Below are 24616 nucleotides of genomic sequence, written 5' to 3' on the forward strand. Positions count from 1 at the left end.
GGTAAAATCAGACATAGGTTTTACACAAAAAAGCTATTGAAACACTATTTGTACAATTTTGATGACATTTCAATAACTGACATGGTAAATTGTATTGGTATCTGAAGGCAAGCTTAGTCTCCAAAACTGAACCTTAATAACAATTTTGGGTTTTCTGAATTGGTCTGGTTCTTCATCCAGCCAAAGAAAAAGGTTGACCCTAGTGTATACTTGACTTTCTAGGTGGAGAATAAATTGAATGGGACACAGATAGATCAGTAGCTAGGGGCCCAAGTTTTCCCCGACGTGTGCCGACTTTCTGGAACAAAAAGCGCGCCTAAAACTTACCGAGGAATTCTCCCCGCTCCTCCGGACGTCTTCGGGCTTGGCGTAGCGCATCACATCCAGTGGGGGGGGGGGGGGGCGCGGAGCCAGGTCCTGGCGCTGAAAACAATGCTGGAACCTCTGCACATACGCGCTAGAGTGTGCGTGCATGTGCAGTAGCTCCTTGCCCCCGAATCTCTGCAAGCTGTTTGGGAGGGGACCGAAGCACGCCGCCACTAGCCCTGGCCGAATGGGCTCCCTAGAGAAGGAACTAGGTAAGAGGTGACTCCAGGCAGAGGGATAGAAAATCAAGCAGCAAGGGAGCGATCAGGGCAGCGGAATGGAAAATCAAAGAGGGAGTAATTGAAGATAACAGGGGCCAGCCTACACATCAATTTAAATTTCCCAGTTGCATTGTGAAATTGTCCTGCAAATATCACGATACACGCATTCAAACAACTGGATGATTTTATAATGGCCTCTGACGCACCTCCCCTGGCTGTCGAGTGGGTAGGCCTCCCCCCACACCCCCTCCTTTTCCCCCTTCCACCTCCCCCCCACCGCTTCCCCCCACTCCTTCACCGATGCCGCGTTGAGCCTAGCCTCCCGGTGCGCGTCTTACTGCCCCTAGCCCTGGCCAAATGGGCTCCCTCATCGGTGGCTCGCTGCCTTCCCTTCAAATAAAGGTAGGACTTCTATTTTTTTTGTTATTGACTGATTGCTTATTACTTTGGCCCTGGTGCTTTAGGTGCAGGGTTCCTTCTATTTTTTATTTGTTAATTAATTGCTTATTACTTTTTATGCTTTGTTTAGTGCTTTGTAAGTCTTGGTGCTTTTCCTTGTATTTTTTATTTGTTATTGAATGCTTATTTTTGTGCTTTGTTTAGTGCTTGGTGATTTAAATGTACTGCTTTGTTTAGTGCTTAAAATGTACTTATGTTTCTTTAATGTTGTTGTGAAGGTGTTTAGTGTTTTCTAAAATCCTCTAACTTCCCTCCCCCCACTCATCTTTGGCTACCTGCGCTGATTTCTTAAGTCTCCGCAAGGTTTTTCTGAGTATACAAAAGTGGACACATACGCTGGCCTAAGTTAGTTTGGAGTAACTTTTCGCTGGCTAAACTTGCTTAAATGGCCAAAATTGAGAGTTGTGAGCAGGTGGATTTCTCTACCTCAGAAAGTTGTTGAGGCCAGTTCGTTAGAGATATTCAAAAGGGAGTTAGATGTGACCCTTATGGCTAAAGGGATCAAGGGGTATGGACAGAAAACAGGAATGGGGTACTGAAGTGCATGATCAGCCATGATCATATTGAATGGTGGAGCAGGCTCGAAGGGCCGAAAGGCCTACTCCTGCACCTATTTTCTATGTTTCTATGTAATGCCCCCTTTTGAAAAAAAACTGAACTAAAAAGAAACTGAACTAACTCACTTAAACTGGAGCAAACTATAGGGGGAGAATTTTTAAGATACTCCAAAAAAAACTAGTTGCTCAAAAAAAAATAGGAGCAACTCCTGGGGAAACTAGAGCCCGAGGTATGAGCAAATTAACCTTTTGTCTATTTACCTGACAGTAACAAGTAGTCTTCAAAAACAGAGGAAGGAGGAATTCTCGGTCTACATTTTTGGACTGCTTCGGATATTGCCCTAAAAATACAAGATGCAAAACATTTATTAAATAATTAGAATAATTCATAATTACATAGTATTACATGGCATTTACAGCATAGAAACAGGTCATTTGGCCCAACAGGTCAATGCCGGTGTTTATGCTCCACACAAGCCTCCTTCCACCCTTCTTTATCTAACCCCATCAACATATCCTTCTATTCCTTTCGCCCTCATGTGTTTATCTAGCTTCCCCTTAAATGCATTTATGCTATTCGCCTGAAATATTCCACATTCTAACCACTCTCTGGGTAAAGAAGTTTCTCCTGAATTCTCTGTTGCATTTATTAATGATTATTTTATATTTATGCCCCCTAGTTCTGGTCTCCCCTGCAAATGGAAACATTCTATGTCTGCTCTATCAAACCCCTTCATAATCTTAAAGATCTCTATCAGGTCACCCCTCAATCTTCTATTTTCTAGTCAAAAGAGCCCCAATCTTCAATCTTTCCTGGGGTTCCGCAGGGCTCAGTGCTGGGTCCCTTGCTTTTTGTGGTATATTATCAATGACTTGAACTTGAATGTTGGGGGCATGATTAAGAAGCTTGCAGATGAAAATAGGCTGTCTGGTTGATAACGAAGAAGAAAGCTGCAGACTGCAGGAAGATATCAATGTACTGGTCAGGTGGGCGGAACAGTGGCAAATGGAATTCAATCTGGCTAAGTGTGAGGTAATGCATTTAAGGAGGTCTAAAAAGGCAAGGGAATACACATTAAATAGTGCAACACTGAAATATGTGTAGCGGAACAAAGGGACCTTGGAGTGCAGGTCCACAGATCCTTAAGGGTAGGCTGGAGAGCTCTTGGTTGACTGGCGCGGACACGATGGCACGAAATGGCCTCCTTCCGTGCTGTAAATTTCTATGATTCTACGATATGATACCGGAACTGAGAGGTCTTAACTATCGAGTCTTTTTTGCACCTTCTCCAGTGCATCGATATCCTTCTTATAATATGGAGACCAAAACTGTTCATAGTACTCCAAGTGGTCTAATGAAGTTTCTACACAAGTTAAATATAACTTCTCTGCTTTTCCATTGTATCTCTCTGGAAATTAACCCCAGAGCTTTGTTTGCTCTGTTATGGCCTTATTAATCGCTACTTTTAGTGATCTATGTGTCTGTTTCCCTAGATCCCTCTGCTCCTCTACTGCATTTAGACATGTAATTTCCAAGGAGTATGTGGCCTTTAGTCTTCCTACTAAAATGTACTACCTCACACTTAACTATATTGAAGCTCATTTGCCAATTTACGCCCATTCTGCAAGTTTATTAATGGCTTCCTGTATTTTTTCGCAATCCTCCTCTCTATTAACTATTTCCCCCAATTTGGTGTCATCCGCAAATTTTGAAATTGTACTTCCGATTCCAGAGTCCAAATCGTTAATGTAAATGGTGAACAACAGTGGTCCCAGCACTGATCCTTGTGGAACACCACTTCCCACTTTTTCCAGTCTGAATAACTACCCTTAACCCCTACTCTCTGTTTTCTAGCCAGCTTGCTATCCATTTTGTTACTTGTCCCAACTCCACACGTTCTGATCTTAGTCATGAGACGACATATGCAGTACCTTATCAAAGGTATTTTTGAAGATCCAAATATATTATGTCTACTGTATCACCCTTGTTTACCCTTTCTGTTACTTCTTCAAAGAATTCAATAAGGGTGGTCAAGTATGCTCTTCCCTTTTTAAATCCATGCTAACTATTCTTTATTATATTTTCACTTTCTAGATGTTTTTCTATTACATCTTCGAGTAAAGATTCAATTATCTTTCCAACCATCGACATTAAGCTAATTGGTCTAAAGTTCTCTGGACTTGTTCTATATCAACTTTTAAAATATAGGAATCACATTGGCTATTTGCCAGTCCTCTGGCATTATTCCCATTTCTAATGAATTTTTGTTATTTTTATAATATATATGTAATAGTGCCTTTTTTATTTCTGCCCTAACTACTTTTAATATGGGCAAATGCAATTCATCCGGACCAGGGGTTTATCTTCTCTTAATTTTAATTAGTTTATCAGTTATCACCCCTTTCTATCTTAAAAGTCTTTATATTTTTTTTGATCTCCTCTTCTAATGCCATGCCTACCATGTTAGTCTCCCTGGTAAATACTGAGGCAAGTAATTATTTAATATTTTTACCAATTATATACTTAAAACGAATACATGGATGCAGCACAGACTAAGTCTGGAAGATAGCAATCGGTATTTTTTCTTGCATTACACACACTTAAATGTAAGCTCAAAGAGCAACCTGGGTAACATTCTATTGTGTCCTGTGAGAAAGCACTGGTTATGCCTCTGCTCAGCAAGTCCACGGTCAGGAATGTAGTGTGTGGAAAATTAGTCATACTGAGTTTTTCTTAATAAACCTGCAGCAGAGTTAATCGGACTATTTACATACTGCACAACTACAATGCTCAAGAGATCCGTCCACGATCCTGCTTTATTTTTTGCCCACAAGTAGCTTCCTAAAAGTGGATTAAATAGAAGCAAGTTTCCACCCAGAGTAATTTGTACTACACCCATGTAGTTCATGGTCATCAACATTGTATTTTAAAACCTTTTGAGCAAATCATGGAATTCAAAAATTACCGGATGTGAGCTGGAGTCGTCCCACAGCAACCTCCAACAATGTTCACGAGCCCATCCATGGCGAATTCCTGCAAAACAAGTTCCATCATGACAAACAAACTAGACCTACAATTAAAGCTCTAACTGTTTTCACTAAAATTACTACTAAACTTTGAATAAATATAAACAAATCCAAATTGGCTTCTGCTGCCAGCGCTTGGATCTGGCTGTCCTCCTATATGAAACACAAAAAGTTAGCATGCAGGTACAGCAAGTAATTAGGAAGGCAAATGGAACGTTGGCCTTTATCGCAATAGGAATGGAGTATAAAGGTAGAGAAGTCCTGCAACAAGTGCACATCTTCATCATAGGCAGTCCCTCGGAATCGAGGAAGACTTGATTCCACTCTTAGAATGAGTCCTTAGGTGGCTGAACAGTCCAATACGAGAGCCACAGTCCCTGCCACAGGTGGGACAGACATTCGTTGAGGGTAAGGGAGGGTGAAACAGATTTGCCGCACTTTCTTTCCACTGCCTGCGCTTGGTTTCTGCATGCACTCGGCGATGAGACTTGAGGCGCTCAGCGCCCTCCCGGATGCACTTCCTCCACTTAGGGTGGTCTTTGGCCAGGGACTCGCAGGAGTTGGTGGGGATGTTGCACTTTATCAGGGAGGCTTTGAGGGTGTCCTTGTAACATTTCCTCTGTCCACCTTTGGCTCGTTTGCCATGAAGGAGTTCAGAATAGAGCGCTTGCTTTGGGAGTCTCGTGTCTGGCATGCGGACAATGTGGCCTGCCCAGCGGAGCTGATCAAGTGTGGTCAGTGCTTCAATGCTGGGGATGTTGGCCTGGTCGAGGACACTAACGTTGGTGCGCCTGTCCTCCCAGGGGATTTGTAGGATCTTGCGGAGGCATCGTTGGTGGTATTTCTCCAGCGACTTGAGGTGTCTACTGTACATGGTCCATGTCTTTGAGCCGTACAGAAGGGCGGGTATTACTACAGCCCTGTAGACCATGAGCTTGGTGGTAGATTTGAGGGTCTGGTCTTCGAACACTCTTTTCCTCTGGCAGCCAAAGGCTACGTTGGTGCACTGGCACAACTGTACAGGACGTTAGTGAGACCACAGCTAGAGTACTGCATACAGTTTTGGTCTCCTTATTTAAAGGAGGGATATACTTACATTGGAGGCAGTTCAGAGAAGGTTCACTAGGTTGATTCCTCGTTTGAAGGGGTTGTCGTATGAGGAAAGGTTGAGCAGGTTGGGCCTGTACTTATTGTAGTTTAGAAGAATGAGAGGTGATCTTATTGAAACATATAAAATTCTGAGGGGGCTTGACAGGGTAGATGCTGAGAGGATATTTTCCCTCGTGGGGGAATCTAGAACTAGGGGGCACAGTTTCAGAATAAGGGGTCACCCATTTAAGACGTAGATAAGGTAGAATTTCTTCTCGGAGGGTCGTGAATCTTTGGAATTCTCTACCCCAGAGAACTGTGGAAGCTGAGTCATTGAATATATTCAAGGCTGAGATAGACAGATTCTTGAACTACAGGGGAGTCAAGGGTTATGGGAACAGGCAGGAAAGTGGAGTTGGGGCCAAGATCAAATTAGCCATGATCTTATTGAATAGTGGAGCAGGCTCGAGGGGCCATACGGCCTACTCCTGCTCCTATTTCTTATGTTCTTGCATGGCTGTTTATGCAAAATACTTGGGATTTGCACATAGAACCTATTTTGTATTTGCCTAGGGGAATGTTCGCACGAGGTTCACTGTTGATTAATTTAAAGAGCTCTGCTGCAATAGAAAGACTTGGATTTATATAGCGCCTTTCATGACCACCGGACGTCTCAAAGCGCTTTACAACCAATTAAATACTTTTGCTCCCACAAACAGTAATGTGCCAATGACCACATAATCTGTTTTTTTTTTTAAGTTATGTTGATTGAGGGATAAATATTGGCCAGGATATCAGGGATAATTCCCTTGCTCTTCGAAATAGTGTCATGGGATAGTATGCTCCACTTGAGCGTGCAAACGGGGCCTCGGTTTAAAGTCTCACCTGAAGGCACCTCTGACTGTGCAGTGCTCCCTCAGCACTGCACTGGAGTGTCAGCCTAGATGTTTGTGCTCAAGTCTTTGAACCCACAATCTTCTGATTCAGAGGCGAGTGTGCTACCCACTGAGCCACAGCTGATATTTGGTAAGGTAAAAGATTATAATTCCAAAACACCTGCATGGAGGAGGCTTCTGGTCCACATACCACCAGATGCACTGATGCTGAGCTAGAAATCACACTGGATAGAGAGGTGTAAAAGAGGTCTGTCCCTTTTGGCACCAAAAGGCAACCTCCACAGAAAAGACCGGTACAATAAGCCTGCTGGGAGAAAGCCAACAGGGTAAAAACTGTCACCAACACCGAGGCCCCAAATGCAGAAAATGGCAGACCGGAACAAAGCTGCCATGGTAATGCTACAAAACAGCTTCCTCGACTAAGTAGCTACCACAAATATATATGGCATAACATGTTCCTTGTACGCTGTTAGCTTTCTCCCAGCAGGCTTATTGTACTGATACAAGAGTATTTATACAACTGTACAGCCCTTTGCTGCATGCTGCAGCAGGGCACAAATAAAAGCTGCAACTTACAACTGAAACAGCATTCACACTTGAATCTTAAATGGGCTTCACAAACAAGACCTTCTGACACAACCTAACTGAATGCATGTTGGTTAGCTGATACACAGGATCCTGCTGCATGATTAGCACTTGTGGTTAGCAAAATCTGTGACACGGCCTTGGACAACGTGGACCATTTTCCATACCTCGGGAGCCTAATATCAGCAGGGGCAGACATTGATGATGAGGTCCAACAACAGTGCGCCAGCGCAGCCTTCGGAAGACAGTGTTTGAAGACCAGGACCTTAAATCTGGCACCAAGCTTATGGTCTACAGGGCAGTAGTGATACCCGCCCTCTTATATGGCTCAGATACGTGGACTATACACAGCAGACACCTCAAAATGCTGGAGAAATACCAGCAAGTGCAACATATCCCCACCGACACCTGGGAATCCCTGGTCCAAGACCGCCCAAAGTGGAGGAAGAGCATCTGGGAGGGCACCAAGCACCTCGAGTCTCATCGCCGAGAGCAAGCAGAAACCAAGGATAGACAGCGGAAGGAGCGTGTGTTAACCCAGGCTCCGCAAGATCCTGCAAATCCATTGGCAGGATAGACACACCAATGTCAGTGTTCTCGCTCAAGCCAACATGCCCAGCACCGAAGCACTGACCACACTCGAACAGCTCCGTTGGGCGGGCCACATCGTCCGCATGCCCGACACAAGACTCCCAAAGCAAGCACTCTACTGGGAGCTACGACACGGCAAGCGAGCCCCAGGTGGGCAGAGAAATGCTTCAAGGACACCCTCAAAGCCTCATTGATAAAGTGCAACATATTCCCACCGACACCTGGGAATCCCTGGCCCAAGACCGCCCAAAGTGGAGGAAGAGCATCCGGGAGGGCACCGAGCACCTCGAGTCTCATCACCGAGAGCAAGCAGAAACCAAGGATAGACAGAGGAAAGAGCGTGCGTCAACCCAGGCTCCCCACACACCCTTTCCTTCAACCACTGTCTACCCCACCTGTGACAGACTGTAGGTCCCGCATTGGACTCTTCAATCACCTGAGAACTCACTTTTAGTGTAGAAGCAAGTCATCCTCGACTCCGAGGGACTGCCTGTGATGATGACTTGTGCATCACTGTATGTGTTCTTTTCTTTCTGTGTTTGCGGGACAAGTCAGCTTTAACGGAAGGAAACAGACACAAGCTCTAGAAAGGGCCACAAACGTAAAGCCTATAACTCCCTTTCAGGAGGACACATTGTATAGGTTAGGTTAGAAAAGGAGGGAAAAAATTAAAGAGAAATAAAATCAGCCAAGATTTCCACTTTTCATCAGCATCCATTGCTAGAAAGGAGATGTGAAGAAGACAGAATTGCTTTCAGCTAGGATTGTCGCATATCCTGCTGACTATTTAGGCCCATACATGAAGAACAGCCACTTGCGCTGCCATGATCCATCTCACCATACCCCTGCATGAGAAAAGGGACTAAAATTGAAATGGGGGACTTGGAGCACACAAGTGAATATAAGTGACTGCGAGTTGGAGGTTAGACTACCAGTGATGAACAGTACCTTCAGGTGTTTTGCAGTGACTTCAGGGGTTTCGTCGTAGTCTCCAAACGTGTTGGGAAGGCCTAAAGTTAAAAAAAACATGGACGTATGTTAGGCTCAACATAAATCTTGAGCCAGACTATTCCATTAATTGGTTAGCTGAAGGAGAAATACCATCATTGACAGGTGCCTTTTACTCTAGTTCTATTTTTCTAGTCTTCATTTACACTATTTCTCCATAGGCACGGTGGAGCATTAGTTAATGCTAGGAGGCTTAGAATTTTAAAAAAAACTTAAAGATTCAGGTTCTGTGGACGAGAGAAAATCTTCCTGTCTGATGTTGCTCCTGTGTAATAGCTCCATATGTAGCTTCCTCCACCATCACCTCCCCACCACCCCAACCAATGTTCTTCTGTCCCCTCCTCTTCTCTCCCGAGTGCATTAGCTCATTGCTCGGTTAGAGCTCCACAAGCACTAGTCACTCTCCGGTATCTCATGGATTCAAGCACCATTAGAGACTTGAGGAGCATATAATCTACAGTGAAATTTCAGTACAGTACTGAGGGAGTACATTGCCAAAGGTATCATCTTTTAAATAAAAGATCAAACCAAAGCATTGCATTCTGCTCATGTGATTGTAAAAGGTCCACCGGCACTATTCAAGCAGAAGCAGGGATTTTTCCCAGTGTCTCAGTCAACATTCCTCCCTCAACACCATCAAAAACAGATTATCTGGTCATTCATTAATTTGTTGATTGTAGGACCTGGTTGTCCACAAATTGGCTGCAATATCTGTCTACAAAACAAGTGACTGCACTTTAAAAGTAATCTACTGGTTGTAAAATGTATTACGATTGCCTAAGGCTGTGATAAAGCACTATATAAATGCAAGTGCTTTCTTTCTGGGCCTTGTCCAAGGAGACATTATTTATGTCTAAGCCTCAACGACGAGCCCAGGAACCCAAGTCAAACTGCCTCTCTAACACAAGGAGGCTGAAGACACTTAGCACCCCAACTGCTAACCCAGCAGAGTGCTAACTCAGCACAGGCCTGGAATCAAATCTATGAGCTCCATGGTCAGTATGGGCCATTACTCACTGAATAAAGTGGGGATAGGTAGTTTTCTCAAATGGATGTCTGCGGGACTTTTCTGAATAATGCAAAAATTATATGACACTAGTGAGGAATTCAGAATGTAAATACACATCAATTATGTTAAGAATGTTTGAGGCTACATACTGTGTATGTTTGCCATGAAATCATTCATAGTTTACTATCCTGCTTCTTTGATACAGATTTATCATATTTAACTAATTTACTGGAATTCTTTGAGGATATAACGAGCATGGTGGATAGAGGTGTACCGATGGATGTGGTGTATTTAGATTTCCAAAAGGCATTCGATAAGGTGCCACACAAAAGGTTACTGCAGAAGATAAAGGTACGCGGAGTCAGAGGAAATGTATTAGCATGGATAGAGAATTGGCTGGCTAACAGAAAGCAGAGAGTCAGGATAAATGGGTCCTTTTCGGGTTGGAAATCGGTGGTTAGTGGTGCGCCAAATGGATCGGTGCTGGGACCACAACTGTTTACAATATACATAGATGACCTGGAAGCGGGGACAGAGTGTAGTGTAACAAAATTTGCAGATGACACAAAGATTAGTGGGAAAGCGGGTTGTGCAGAGGACACAGAGGCTGCGAAGAGATTTAGATAGGTTAAGCGAATGGGCTAAGGTTTGGAAGATGGAATACAATGTCGGAAAATGTGAGGTCATCCATCTTGGAAAAAAAACAGTAAAAGGGAATATTATTTGAATGGGGAGAAATTACAACATGCTGCGGTGCAGAGGGACCTGGGGGTCCTTGTGCATGAATCCCAAAAAGTTAGTTTGCCGGTGCAGCAGGTAATCAGGAAGGCGAATGGAATGTTGGCCTTCATTGCGAGAGGGATGAAGTACAAAAGCAGGGAGGTCCTGCTGCAACTGTACAGGGTATTGGTGAGGCCGCACCTGGAGTACAGTTTTGGTCACCTTACTTAAGGAAGGATATACTAGCTTTGGAGGGGATACAGAGACGATTCACTAGGCTGATTCCGGAGATGAGGGGGTTACCTTATGATGATAGATTGAGTAGACTGGGTCTTTACTCGTTGGGAGTTCAGAAGGATGAGGGGTGATCTTATAGAAACATTTAAAATAATGAAAGGGATAGACAAGATCGAGGCAGAGAGGTTGTTTCCACTCGTCGGGGAGACTAGAACTAGGGGGCACAGCCTCAAAATACAGGGGAGCCAATTTAAAACCGAGTTGAAAAGGAATTTCTTCTCCCAGAGGGTTGTGAATCTGTGGAATTCTCTGCCCAAGGAAGCAGTTGAGGCTAGCTCATTGAATATATTCAAATCACAGATAGATCGATGTTTAACCAATAAGGGAATTAAGGGTTATGGGGAGCGGGCGAGTAAGTGGAGCCCAGTCCACGGCCAGATCAGCCATGATCTTGTTGAATGGCGGAGCAGGCTCGAGGGGCTAGATGGCCTACTCCTGTTCCTAATTCTTATGTTCTTAAGTTCTATCATACTATATATAAAACATGAGGTACTAACCTGCATTAGGGTAGCATAAAACATAGGCAGTTGTGCATTTTCCAATTGCTTCTATGAATGGCCTCATTTCCACAGCTCCCAAAGCACAATTTAATCCTATGCTAAAGGAAAATATATCACATTACGACATGAGAAATTGTTCATAGTTTCATCAGAAACTGCGAAAAAGAGCAATGTTTTCATTGTCTGCACCAGACATACCCAGTTAGGTGTGGAACTCGCTTTCTAGTTTTGCTTTGCTTTTACCATGAGCCACAAAGAGGGCGATCGTTAAAATATTACAATTTTGCAGACTAGACAGCTCCCAACAAAAGACAAACTCCCTCAGCAGTCTTGACTGCACAGTTAATAATAATGGAATTTGAGCAATTCTTCTCTGTTGTGTTAAGTTCAGCTGAGCAGAATGTGATGAACATCAGTATTCATCAGAATTTTGGCTTTCAGAAAAAGGATAGAATGCTTGCATCTCATGCAACAGCCAAGAGTTTTTATTACAAATTCCAGTGGTGTCTGCAGAATTTATCTGGATTCTTGAGTAACTGCTAGCGTTATCAAAGAATGGTCTCTCTCTGCTGAGAAACTCGGATTTATCTAAAAGATGCATTAAAGCATTACAGGTCTTTTGAAGTTAAATACAAACGGCATCATCTCGTGGCGACCACAATTGGCAGGCTACATTCCACGTGGGTCTCTTCACAAATCTCATAAAGCTCTTTTCTCATTCGAAGACTCCACCAGCAGTAATGATGAACTGCTTTGCAGTCGCCATTTTGGAAGTATCTTTTGCATGAGAAACAGCAAAATGCAGACAAGCAAGGTAAGAGATGCAAAGCAAATGTCATTTTGCTTCACACGTAGCCAAACTGCAGTCAAGTAGCCGAGTCTGAATTCACAGCTGCTACTTCTTGCTACACAAGATCGTACTGTTTGAAAGTTATATTTGCACATGTAGTAACTGTCATTATTTGTGGAAGAGCTAAAAATCCAATCTGTTAACACAAGTGCCGGCTTCTCTAAAACAGCCATAAACAGAAATTGTGCTTCTGACTCTGTTGCAGAGAAGCTTGCACTTGAGTTTCACAGCATAGAGTAATTCTCTGAAAACTGAAGTTATCAACATTACCAACTAATTGGTCCTTAATTTTGTCAGTCAGAACCTCATCACTTTCACAATGATTTCTTGGTTAGGTTGATGGCATTGCTACTGGTCAATATGTTCCCCCAGAATCATCAAGCAAAAATTAATAGCTGGGCTGACGAGCACAGGACACCAAGGTATTCACTCACAATGTCATGTTCATCCCCATTTTTCTGAACAGCAAGTGTGAATGCTAACATTTTTCTCATTACTTTCAGTTAGGAAATTTAACATGAGAAGGTCAGGCGACACAAGAAACAAAGCATCAAGACATGTTAAGTGTTTTCAGCAGAGTCAGTTGGCCAACTACCTCTTGTTAAGGACAAAAACTACCTTCCCAAAAACAGTGCACAAAAGTAAAATTTCAAACATTAACAGTACTTCAGAGTGAACAATGGTCTGATGTTGGAGCCATGTAACAGTAAGAGGCTGAGAGATATTCATCTCTCAGCCACGTGCTCCTTTATGCATTCTCTGCAAGCATCTACGTCAACTGCACACAATTTGAACACTCTGCAACCTGACCTAATCTGCTGCCTTTAGTTTTTTTTTTGCTAACTTCAATACCCTCTTGTGGGTTTGGGTCGGGTGGAAAGTTAAAAACTTTTAAATTTCAAATCCGAACCCAACTGGCCTCAAACCGCCCAATTCCCGGTTTTAACGGATGCGGGATGGAGGCTCGGCGACCAAGCCTCTCTCAGTAGGCGGGTCAGTCATCAAAAGCTTTTAAGGGTGATGGGTTTTCTGGGCCTTGGGAAACCCAGCAGGTAAAAGGAGGTGAGACGAGCTGGATCTATAAGGTAAGTACCTTTACAGCCCTACTTGTGGGCCAGGAGGAGCAGTGCGTTTCCCCCTCGATCCCACCCCTCTCCAACAAGATACCCAGTAAACCCCACTGCAATTTGTCCGATCCGCCCCCGTCGCAATCTCACCCCCTCCCTCACCGACCACGCTCGACGGCCCCCAGGACCACGCTCTACACCTCCCAACTAACTACCATCTCGCACCCCCCCCCCCCCCCCATCCATGCTCTACAACCGTGCCCTGCCCCACCCCCCTCATGACCACCATCTAAAACCCCTCCCCGCCCGACCATGTTCTACCCCATCTGCAACCACCATCTTACCCCGGGACCAACTCGCCAACCCGCCCCCCCCGCGATGCAGGACATTTGGGAAATGTGTATTACCGGATTTCCTATCCATAACTCCTCGCCACCTACCCCCGCCTCCCCCTCCCACTCTCCAAACATGCTTCTCGGTAAATATCGGGGCAATTATCTACCACTGATTTGAGAGTTTTTTGCCTATGGTAGTCAGAGAAGACCACAAAATTATCAGGATTAACGAACTCTTCTGTTATCTCCATAAGACTGACAAAGTCTGTGCAGCGCTTGGGTCATGACTCAGGAAGCATGACTCAGGGCCAAGAAGATTCAGATCGCCTTATTAAAAGGAAACCCTGAATTCCAGTTCATGTGTCCATCTCTGGACCTGATTTTCTGCAGAGAAAAAAATAAAATAAAATTGGGAGACAAGCACTCTTGTCGATCCACCAACCAGAAAGCAAATCAGGGAATTTATTGAAATAGGGGGATGGGTTGGGGGGGGGGAAACAGAAATCAGTAAAAAAGCAACTTTAATGATCATTAGCAACGAGAAGTCAAGTCGTGTTCTGGAAATTGCTTACACATGTAAAAATGCCCGAGAGTGTCCATTCTATTTGTCCACAAAGACAGAAAGCTCTTTCTGTTGCAGAAATTTGCAAAAACATGTCACACAAGTGTTTAGAGGACAGCAATATCCAACAGCTGGCTGTCGATTGAGTCTCTTATCGAGTTACGTACCCATAACTTTTCAGTCAAACCTTGAGAACACCCCATCAACTCTTCTACAGACTTTCAGGGTGCCTTTCAAATGTCACTGTACTTAAAAGGTTAAAATTAGTGCAAACAAAGAGGCAACTCATGTTATTAATGCACCACTGGATACACTGATCATAGACATTGGTGCAGTAAAGAATTAAAAGTCCCCGTTTGCACCTTAAAACATTACCCAATTGAACTACAAAGAATGTTCTTGGGCATCATTAGAAATGCATGTGTCAGATTCCATCATGTTGTGCAGGTTGTACAGTTGCTGCATATTCCAGATAGTCTAACAGGTGGTTAGGATCATGTTATACTTGAAGTATTTGAAGAACAAACTTCAAGAGTAAAACTCGGGCACCTTATATAGTCAAGAACAGATTACAACAAACTGCAGTACAACACTGAACACTCTTGCAGCTTGTCTTATTTTTGTGTTCTGATGAAAGATCATCGACCTAAAACGTTAACTCTGTTTCTCTCTCCACAGATACTGCCTGACCTGCTGAGTGTTTCCAACATTTTCTATTTTTATTGTGGAACTCCATATGATTGGTGCAATAAAAATGTATCCAAAACGCTTACTCCTCTTTCTATGTGTCACTGACTTCTGTTGAACAAATTCTTTGCACTGCTAAAAAGTATACTTTGGTTCCATCTTGGCTGACAACCAATGATCTTACCCAAGTGGCTCCACATGGGATACACTGATGACAAACGCTTCTCCTGTCTGACCAGAAAGGGTGCGTCCACTCTTATCTACAATTGTTCCGGAAATCTGTTGCATTACAAATAAATGAAACTAGTTAGCTACAAAACAAGGTTACTAGAGGGGGGCGGGAGGGAAAGAGATGGAAAGTGGAAAAATGCAACTGTATTTTATACTTACAAAAATAGGTCTGGGCTCATACTGCTCAGCAAACAACTGCTGAATGGCAAACAAGGCAGCCTGTGAAAAGAACATGTACCATTAACAAAACAAAGTATTATTATAAATCAGTGGATTATGAGGGCTTGCTAACCTTCTGCAGACCGTGGCTGTGTCGCTCTGGAATTAAAAACGGCATAATGCATTCCTCCACCAAATATCTGGTCATTAACTGAGCCATACAGAACAGAAATAATCCTCAGTCTGTGCTTAGATCAACTGGTTCACCAATTGTGGTGTTACAATTGACCCCAGTGCCTCTGGGTTAGGAATAGAGAGGGAAATAAATTCAGACAAGGTACTGTCTCCTGATCAGTACCCAATGATGCCTGCTGGAATCTAAATAAAATACATGAAAAATCATAATGAAATCAACACTATTAAGAGTGTTCAGCTTATTAAAAAGGTACTCAAATTAAAATTCTAAGTGCCAACCTGTGAAATAATTTTTTTTTATTTTTCTTTGGCTCAGTGGGAGCACTCCTGCCCGAGTCAGGTAGTCGTGGCTTCATGCCTCACTCCACACTTGAGCACAAAATCTAGGCTGGCACTACAGTACAATACTGAGGGAGTGCTGCACTATTGGAGGTAATGGCCCGGAGTAAGCCTTTGTGCGCGAAAACCCGGAACTTGTAATCTGTCATGGTTCGCCTTGACAGATCATAGGATCCAACCCAAAAATCACTTTCGTTGGCGCAATTGTCCAACTACTGCCCAGAAAATATCCACAAAACCCTTACGTCTGGCACAAGCGGGCTTTCACCAGCGTAAGGGTTAATATTAACTGTTAAATTAAAAACTTAAAAATAAAAAAAAAAAACAGCCACAAACATTTAAAATTAGTTTATGTAAATTTTGGCTCAGATTAAATGTTTATTATTTTTCAAAAAATTAAACTTTTGTGAATGCTTCGTTAAAGGAACTTCTAATTGAATTTGCAAATGGGAAAATGTATTTTTATTCCAGTTGTGTAAATTATTTAATTATTTGGGAATTGATTTCATGCTTATAGGGATTCCGTTCATAAATGGAATGCCCATAACATACGTTAATGGAATCCCCATAAACATATGAGAAATCCTCCTTGCCGATAGGAGGAACTGGCCCACGTGATCCCAGAGATGCTTCCGAACCGCCTGCGTCCCTGGGCCTTTACACAGGCATACGCCTACAAGCCCAGGACCCACAGTCTCCAAAGCCCAGGAGACATAAGGTCGGTTCAGATTTTCTTTTCTTTTCGGGGTGGAGGCATACTCCAGAGGTACGCCTCTGACCGCAAATTCCAGCCCATTGTCTTTCGGACGAGACATTAAACCGAGGTCTCATCTGTCCTCTCAGGATGACATAAAAGATCACGGCCCATTATTCGAAGAACAGGGAAGTTCTTTTCATGTCCTCATTTATCCCTCAAGTAACCCCCATCAAAAACAGACTATCTGGTCATTTATCTCATTGCTGTTTGTGGAACCTTGCTGTGTGCAAATTAGCTGCCTCGTTTCCCTACATTTCAAAGTACTTTACTGGGTATGAAGTGCAATGGTACCTCCTGAGATCATGGCAGGCACTATATTTTACCAAGGTTAAAAGAAAATTACATTGTTTTGATGTGATTTCCTAAAGCAGCATGGAATTCAAAACAGCAGGATTTAAAATTAAAGCCAAAATGAGTAAATAGCTGCAGCATTTTCTTTATGATGATTTCAACATTGAATAGGATTTGGTATGTCTGCTACCTTTGCATTTGCTGTATCAAAAATGGTCTCCACCAGGAGGAGGTCAACACCGCCATCAAGCAAGCCTCTGGCCTGTTCTTCATAAGCTTCAACCAACTCATCGAATGCTGTAAAACAGATTTATTGACAGTGAAACTCCGTGGGACACAAGTTGGACAACACAGTAAAATTAGAGCTGGGACATTCAGGAGCAAAATTTAGAAGCATTTTTTCCATAAAGAAAGTAGAAGTTTGGAATTCCTCCCCAAAAAGACTCTGGATGCAAGGACATTTGGAGTTTTCAAGACAGAGAGATAGATTTTTGTTAGGTAAGGGTATCAAAGAATATGGAGCAATGGTAAGTAAATGGAGTTGAGGTGCAGATCAGCTATGAATGGCGGAGCAGGCCCGAGGGGCTCTATGGCCTCCTCCTGTTCCTAATGTTCCTGTAATCGTGAAAAGCAAATCAATGGCTATCCAAGTAACGTTTTGTTATGTACTACTTCTGCCTCCTTTTCTACCTGCACTGTGTGTTATACTCATCATCATCGGCAGTCCCTCGGAATCGAGGAAGACTTGCTTCCACTCCTAGGGCCCAAGTTTCGGCTGTCCTGCAGAACGGCGCACCTCCAAGAGGTACGCCTATTTTCTGGAACATAAAGTGCGCCCATTACTAACCTCGGTATTCTTCGACATTTTTTGGGCCCTTTCCAGGTCGGTACGGTGCAGCAGGAGCTGCTGGGGGCGGGGCCAAGGCGTTGCGACGAAGAACTGCCAGAAGGGGGGCGGGGCTAGGGCCCAGCGCCATTTTTAGTGCCGGCAGCCTTGCACATGCGCGCTGGAGCATGCGCGCATGCGCAGTGGCAGAGAAACATTGGCAATCGGCCATTTTTAAAGGTACATGCAGAAGGGTGATTTTTGGTTTTGTGGAGCTGTGCAAAGGCTTCTGACTGATTTTTTTGTGCCTGAAGGAGTGCGGTTAGCAGTACTGTGGAAGAAATCACCTGCTGGAATCAGTGGGCTCAAGTTTCGGCCTGAGTTGCTCCTATTTTTTTGGAGCAACTAGTTTAGAATTGAGCATCTTAGAAATTGCAATTCTCGGCATATAGTTTGCTCCAGTTCTAGTGAGTTAGAATAGTTTCATTTTAGAACAAATTTTTTTTTCCAAAGGGGGGCCTGTCCAGCCACTTCCGCCTGGTTTTGCAAGTTTAGGCAGCAAAAACTTACTTCAAACTAACTTAGAATGGAGTAAGTGTAGATTTTTGTATGCTCAGAAAAACCTTGCCTACACTTAGAAATCAGGCGTAGGGAACGAGAGATGGGGGGGGTTTACAAACATGAAACACTTCACTTTTACAAATAAAGAGCCATCATCAATAATAAATGATAACTAAATCAATAAATCAATCCAAAAAAATTAATAAAATGTTTAAAAAAAAAATCACAATAAATAATTATTTCTACTCACCGACTGCAGCACCGGAGAGAAGTGGGGGGGGGGGGGGAAAGAGGGGAAAGAAGGGGGGGAAGGGAAGATGAATGGGGGGGGGGGGGGGGAGGATAAACGGGGGGAGGGGGAGATGAACGGGGGGAGGGGGAGGATAAACGGGGGGAGGAGGAGATGAACGGGGGGGGAGGAGGGGGAGATGTACGGGGAGGGGGAGATGTTTGGGGGAGGGGTTGAGGAGAGGAGATGAACAAGGGGGGGGGAGGGGAGATAAACAAGGGGGGGAAGGGGTTGTGGAGGGGAGATGACTAAGGGGGGGGGAGGGGGTGAAGAGGGGAGATGAACGGGGGGGGGGGGAGGGGAGGAGATGAACAGGGGGGGGAGGGGAGATGAACAAGGGGGGGAGGGGTTGAGAAGGGGAGATGAACAAGGGGGGGGAGGGGGTGAGATGAACAAGAGGGGGGAGGGAAGATGAACAAGGGGGGAGGGGCGATGAACAAGGGGCAGGGGGGGGGGGAAGAGGGAAAAGAGAGAAGCTGAACGGGCCCCACCAAGGACTTCGGGCGGGGCACGCACACAGCCGATGCTGCCGCCGCCGCCAACTCTTCAGGCGAGGCCCACCCCCAGCGAGAGGGCGGGCCCCGCCAACGACGAGATAAGATGTGTCATGCCACTCGGCCGGGGATAGGGGGCGACGTCCCTTTGGCCAGGGATAGGGTAGTCACCCGGGAGACGGGACACGCTGGGAGGGCCGGGAGCTACTGCGCATGCGCGCATCTTTTGGCGCAGGGCTGTAGCTCTGCCCCCAGCAGCTCCTGCTGCGCCGCGCCGAGCTAGAAATGGGCCTACAGCTATCGGAGAATCGCGAGGTAAGTATTCGGCGCAATTTTTATTCTACAAATTAGGTGGGCCTCTCCGATGTGCGCCGTTTTCGCGGGGGTCCGAAACTTGAGCCCAGTGAGTGCTGTTTGTTGCTGCTAAACTTCCAGAATAAGTGCTGCATAGATGCATGCAAAATAAAGACTGCGTGTTTTGAAAAATCAGAGTGTCAATTCAATACAGCAATGGAACAACGTCCACCAAGAACGAAGAATTTCTTGCATGAGGAAGTGGAGACACTAGTGAATGTCATTGAGCAGAGATGGCAGGAGCTGGGTACCAGCAACAGTGGTCATACAAAAGTGCTACCCAAAGAAATGAAAAACTGCTGGAACCAAGTTGCAGAAGATTACGGCGCAGTGGTGCATACCAGGAGATCTGGAAGCCAGTGTAAAAAGAAATGGCACGACCTTGGTCAAGTAGTTAGTGTAAATAATATTTTCATTTTTCACTGGAATCTAAATTGTAAATGTGACTATCTGTATATATCCCACCCTGCAGAAAAACGCACTCTGTAAAAAGTTATATTTTAATCTTTGCAGAAGAAATTGGCCCACAACAAAAAGGAAAGAACTTGAACAGAAGGAGGCCTGCCAAATCTGCACCAACTGACACCCTTGGGACAGAGGGTCGCTGCTATGAGTCGTACCTGGAGAAAAACAATCAGTACTGCACAAGCTGGGCCCACAGGCGAGGGAGAGGGTAAGTCCTGAAAATGCATCGTGGCCCTTCAAATCAACCTGCTGCCTGGCCTGCTATGTGTGAGAGTACTCATGCTACCCATCCTGCCCCCTCCTGTGCTGCTAAACATTTGAGTGTTCTGATATATTTTACAGAAGATCCTGAACATACAGAAGAACCACCAGAAGAACCAAATGCGGACAATCCAGACCAAGGGTAGCTGCAGGCGTTGACTGAAATGTCTTCAGGGGAGACCTTAGAACTTAATATTTATGAGCCCACATCAATGGACATCAGTGTTTCAAACCCTTGCATAGATTCTGGTTCCACATTCTATGGTTTCAGATTCCGACGTTGCGGGTCCCAGTGGTGCTGCTGGTGTAATGCAGCATTTACACCCACTGCCCCACCATCCCAGCCCTCGGCTCTCACTGGAGTGGTGCAGCGAGGCAGACCCAGGCAGAGGAGGAGGAGATTCGAAACATGCTCTCCTGAGATGTAGCATGCAACAGATGTGGCTCAGGTTGTGGCATTGGGTGTGGAGAGCAATGACCTTACCCGATCACTCATGGGCAGCGTCAGTGCAGTGGGTGAAGAGGTAACGGTACTGACGGGAGAAATAGCAGTAATGACATGGGAAATGAGGGAGGGAATGTCAGAGGGAGTGCAAGTGACAACACAGGCTGTCAGGGAAGGCATGTAAGTGACGGCACAGGCCCTCATGGAGGTAGCTGCTGTAATAAGGGCACACATCCCGGCCAATCAGATTACAACCCCATGAAGAAGTGAACATTTACCGAGAAGTGGATGAAAGATGGTTGCAGCCTTTCTTTGCTGCTTTTGTTCTTGTTCTTGATGTAAGTGTAGTAACTTTTTTCAAATTGAAATTGTTTTGTAAGTTTTGCAACTTTACAACTTATAAGTGATCTTAAAGTTTTTAAGTGATCTTAAAGAGGCATATTAAAGTAAAGTTTGATACAAGAAATATTTTATTACACTAACGTGAACTTTTCAATAAAATATTTTTACATTAAAACTGAATCATGTTCCATTAACACAACACAACATAGGGACAACTCCAAAAAATAAACATGTCATAGAAACATACGTAAGAGTTGTCGCTGTGCCCTCAGGCATCAGTAATTGAAGCGTTCACGGATGAGCTGCTGGTGCAGGGCTCAAGCAATCGTTAAAGGAGCACGCTCTCCTCTGGCATCAGGCACTTGCATGCTTTCCTGATCGTCGTCATCATCCTCATCCTGCTCTTCCAAATTACTATCATCAGGCACTGGACCGTCATGTGGGTCTTCTGGTTCCACTACCAGCTCCTGTTGCCTCATGATGGCTAAGTTATAGAGCATGCAGCACACAACAGTGAAGTGACCGACAATCTCAGGGGAGTATTGCAAGTGGCCTTCGGAATGGTCCAGGCATCGGAAATGCTGTTTCAAGATGCCATAGACGCCTATGATGTTGCGCGTCGCAATGTGTGCCATGTCGTATTGATGGTCAGCTTCCGTCCGTGTCACATGTAGGGGCGTCATGAGCCAGGTGGCGAGGCTGTACCCATCTCTGTCCTTCTGGCTGCTGCTGAAACATGTCAGATAACGCTGTCGCGTAGGATGAACGCATCATGGGTGCTGTCAGAGTATCTTGCATCGACTGACATAATGCGCTGCTTGTGGTCACATGAGCTGCACATTAATGGAGTGGAAACCTTTTCTGTTCCTGTACTGCTCGAAATCCTCCACAGGTGCTCGCAAGGTGATGTGGGTACAATCAATGCAGCCTGCACCTTTGGGAAGCCAGCAATCCTGGAGAAGCCCACAACCCTGTCATGCATTGCTTGGCCATTGGGAACTTGATGAAGTCATTCCTCCGCGCATATACAGTGCAGCCGTGACCTGGTAAACACAGGCAGTTATTGCACAAAGAGAGATGGCGCACACATCTCGAGTTGTAGCTTGAAACGATCCCGAGGCATAGAAGGAAAGTGCAGCTATAACCTTCACTTCAACAGACAAGGCAGTCGGCGTTCTGCTTCTCGGCTATAAATCTGCTCTCAGCATATCACAGATCTCAACGACAACTTCTCTGCGGAAACGCAGCCTTTTGACACAATCAGCCTCGTTCATGTCCAGGTACGAATGTCTGACTCGATATTGCCGAAGTGGGTATGGCCTCCTGCCAATCAGTCTACGGGCTATGACGTTCCTGGTGCGGTGAGCTCTAATCAATTCTCTCCTATGCAGCGAATTGATGGAGAACCATTGCATAATCCGTGGTGTTGATAATGCAGCATCCATACTTGAAGTACAAATTAAATTTTTGATAGTACGGTTGGGAGGGCTTTAAACTAGCTTGGCAGGGGGATGGGAACCCAGGAGAGGGCTCTCAGCTCGTTAGAGTGGGTGAGAGCTCAGATGAAAAGGACCCCAAGAAAGAATGCAAAAGGCAGGAGGCAACAGAGCAGAATAGCACTGGGGTAAGTGTAAACCACAAGGTTATAGGAAGGGACATTATGTATGAATATAAAAGAGCTGCAGGAGGGGTCAAAACTAAAAATCATGGTTTAAAAACCAGCATTAAAACACTCTACCTAAACGCACGCAGCATTCGAAATAAAGTAAATGAGTTGACGGCACAAATCATTACAAATGGGTATTATTTGGTAGCCATTACAGAAACGTGGTTGCAGAGTGGCCAAGACTGGGAATTAAACATACAGGGGTATCTGACAATTCGGAAAGATAGACAAGAAGGGAAAGAAGGTGGGGTAGCTCTGTTAATAAAGGATGATATCAGGGCAGTTGTGAGAGACGATATTGGCTCTAATGAACAAAATGTTGAATCATTGTGGGTGGAGATTAGAGATAGTAAGGGGAAAAAGTCACTGTTGCGTGTAGTTTATAGGCCCCCAAATAATAATTTCACAGTGGGGCGGACAATAATCAAGGGAATAATGGAGGCATGTGAAAAAGGAACGGCAGTAATCATGGGGGATTTTAACCTACATATCGATTGGTCAAATCAAATCGCACGGGGTAGCCTTGAGGAGGAATTCATAGAATGCATACGGGATTGTTTCTTAGAACAGTATGTTACAGAACCTACAAGGGAGCAAACTATCTTAGATCTGATCCTATGTAATGAGACAGGAATAATAGACGATCTCCGAGTAAAAGATCCTCTCGGAATGAGTGATCACAGTATGGTTGAATTTGTAATACAGATTGAGGGTAAGGAAGTTGTGTCTCAAACGAGCGTACTATGCTTAAACAAAGGGGACTACAATGAGATGAGGGCTGGGTTGGCTAAAGTAGACTGGAAACACAGACTAAACGGTGGCACAATTGAGGAACAGTGGAGGACTTTTAAGGAGCTCTTTCATAGTGCGCAACAAAAATATATTCCAGTGAAAAAGAAGGGCGGTAAGAGAAGGGATAACCAGCTGTGGATAACCAAGGAAATAAAGGAGTGTCAAGTTAAAAACCAATGCGTATAAGGTGGCCAAGGTTAGTGGGAAACTAGAAGATTGGGAAAATTTTAAACGACAGCAAAGAATGACTAAGAAAGCAATAAAGGGGAAGATAGATTACGAATGTAAACTTGCGCAAAACATAAAAACAGATAGTAAAAGATTTTACCGATATATAAAACGGAAAAGAGTGACTCAAGTAAATGTTGGTCCCTTAGAAGATGAGAAAGGGGATTTAATAATGGGAAATGTGGAAATGGCTGAGTCCTTAAACAATTATTTTGCTTCGGTCTTCACAGTGGAAGACACAAAAACCATGCCAAAAATTGCTGGTCACGGGAATGTGGGAAGGGAGGGCCTTGAGACAATCACTATCACTAGGGGGGGTAGTGCTGGACAGGCTAATGGGACTCAAGGTAGACAAGTCCCCTGGTCCTGATGAAATGCATCCCAGGGTATTAAAAGAGATGGCGGAAGTTATAGCAGATGCATTCGTTATAATCTACCAAAATTCTCTGGACTCTGGGGAGGTGCCATCGGATTGGAAAGCAGCTAATGTAATGCCTGTTTAAAAAAGGGGGCAGATAAAAGGCAGGTAACTATAGGCCAGTTAGTTTAACATCTGTAGTGGGGAAAATGCTTGAAGCTATCATTAAGGAAGAAATAGCGGGACATCTTGATAGGAATAGTGCATTCAAGCAGACGCAACATGGATTCATGAAGGGGAAATCATGTGTAACTAATTTACTGGAATTCTTTGAGGATATAACGAGCATGGTGGATAGAGGTGTACCGATGGATGTGGTGTATTTAGATTTCCAAAAGGCATTCGATAAGGTGCCACACAAAAGGTTACTGCAGAAGATAAAGGTACGTGGAGTCAGAGGAAATGTATTAGCATGGATAGAGAATTGGCTGGCTAACAGAAAGCAAAGAGTCGGGATAAATGGGTCCTTTTCGGGTTGGAAATCGGTGGTTAGTGGTGTGCCACAGGGATCGGTGCTGGGACCACAACTGTTTACAATATACATAGATGACCTGGAAGAGGGGACAGAGTGTAGTGTAACAAAATTTGCAGATGACACAAAGATTAGTGGGAAAGCGGGTTGTGTAGAGGACACAGAGAGGCTGCAAAGAGATTTGGATAGGTTAAGCGAATGGGCT

The 24616-nt window shown here is 44.4% G+C and overlaps 1 protein-coding gene across 5 annotated transcripts in view; it reads right to left on the minus strand.

The window, feature by feature from the left end:
* Nucleotides 1-24616, minus strand: part of mtr (5-methyltetrahydrofolate-homocysteine methyltransferase) — a 119578-nt gene that overhangs the window by 63618 nt on the left and 31344 nt on the right. For 3 of the 5 annotated variants that reach the window (XM_070889288.1, XM_070889287.1, XM_070889290.1), the window contains exons 6-12: nt 16989-17095; nt 15217-15276; nt 15011-15105; nt 11323-11423; nt 8740-8801; nt 4570-4637; nt 1865-1944 (exon numbers count right to left, since the gene is read on the minus strand). In XM_070889288.1, coding sequence (XP_070745389.1) covers nt 1865-1944; nt 4570-4637; nt 8740-8801; nt 11323-11423; nt 15011-15105; nt 15217-15276; nt 16989-17095 — 573 coding nt within the window. Of the gene's footprint in view, nt 1-1864; nt 1945-4569; nt 4638-8739; nt 8802-11322; nt 11424-15010; nt 15106-15216; nt 15277-16988; nt 17096-24616 lie in introns of those variants that run through there. The other 2 variants (XM_070889292.1, XM_070889291.1) reach the window with 2 other exon arrangements.

The sequence above is a fragment of the Pristiophorus japonicus genome, chromosome 9 (assembly GCF_044704955.1).
Source record: "Pristiophorus japonicus isolate sPriJap1 chromosome 9, sPriJap1.hap1, whole genome shotgun sequence".
NCBI lineage: Eukaryota > Metazoa > Chordata > Chondrichthyes > Pristiophoridae > Pristiophorus > Pristiophorus japonicus.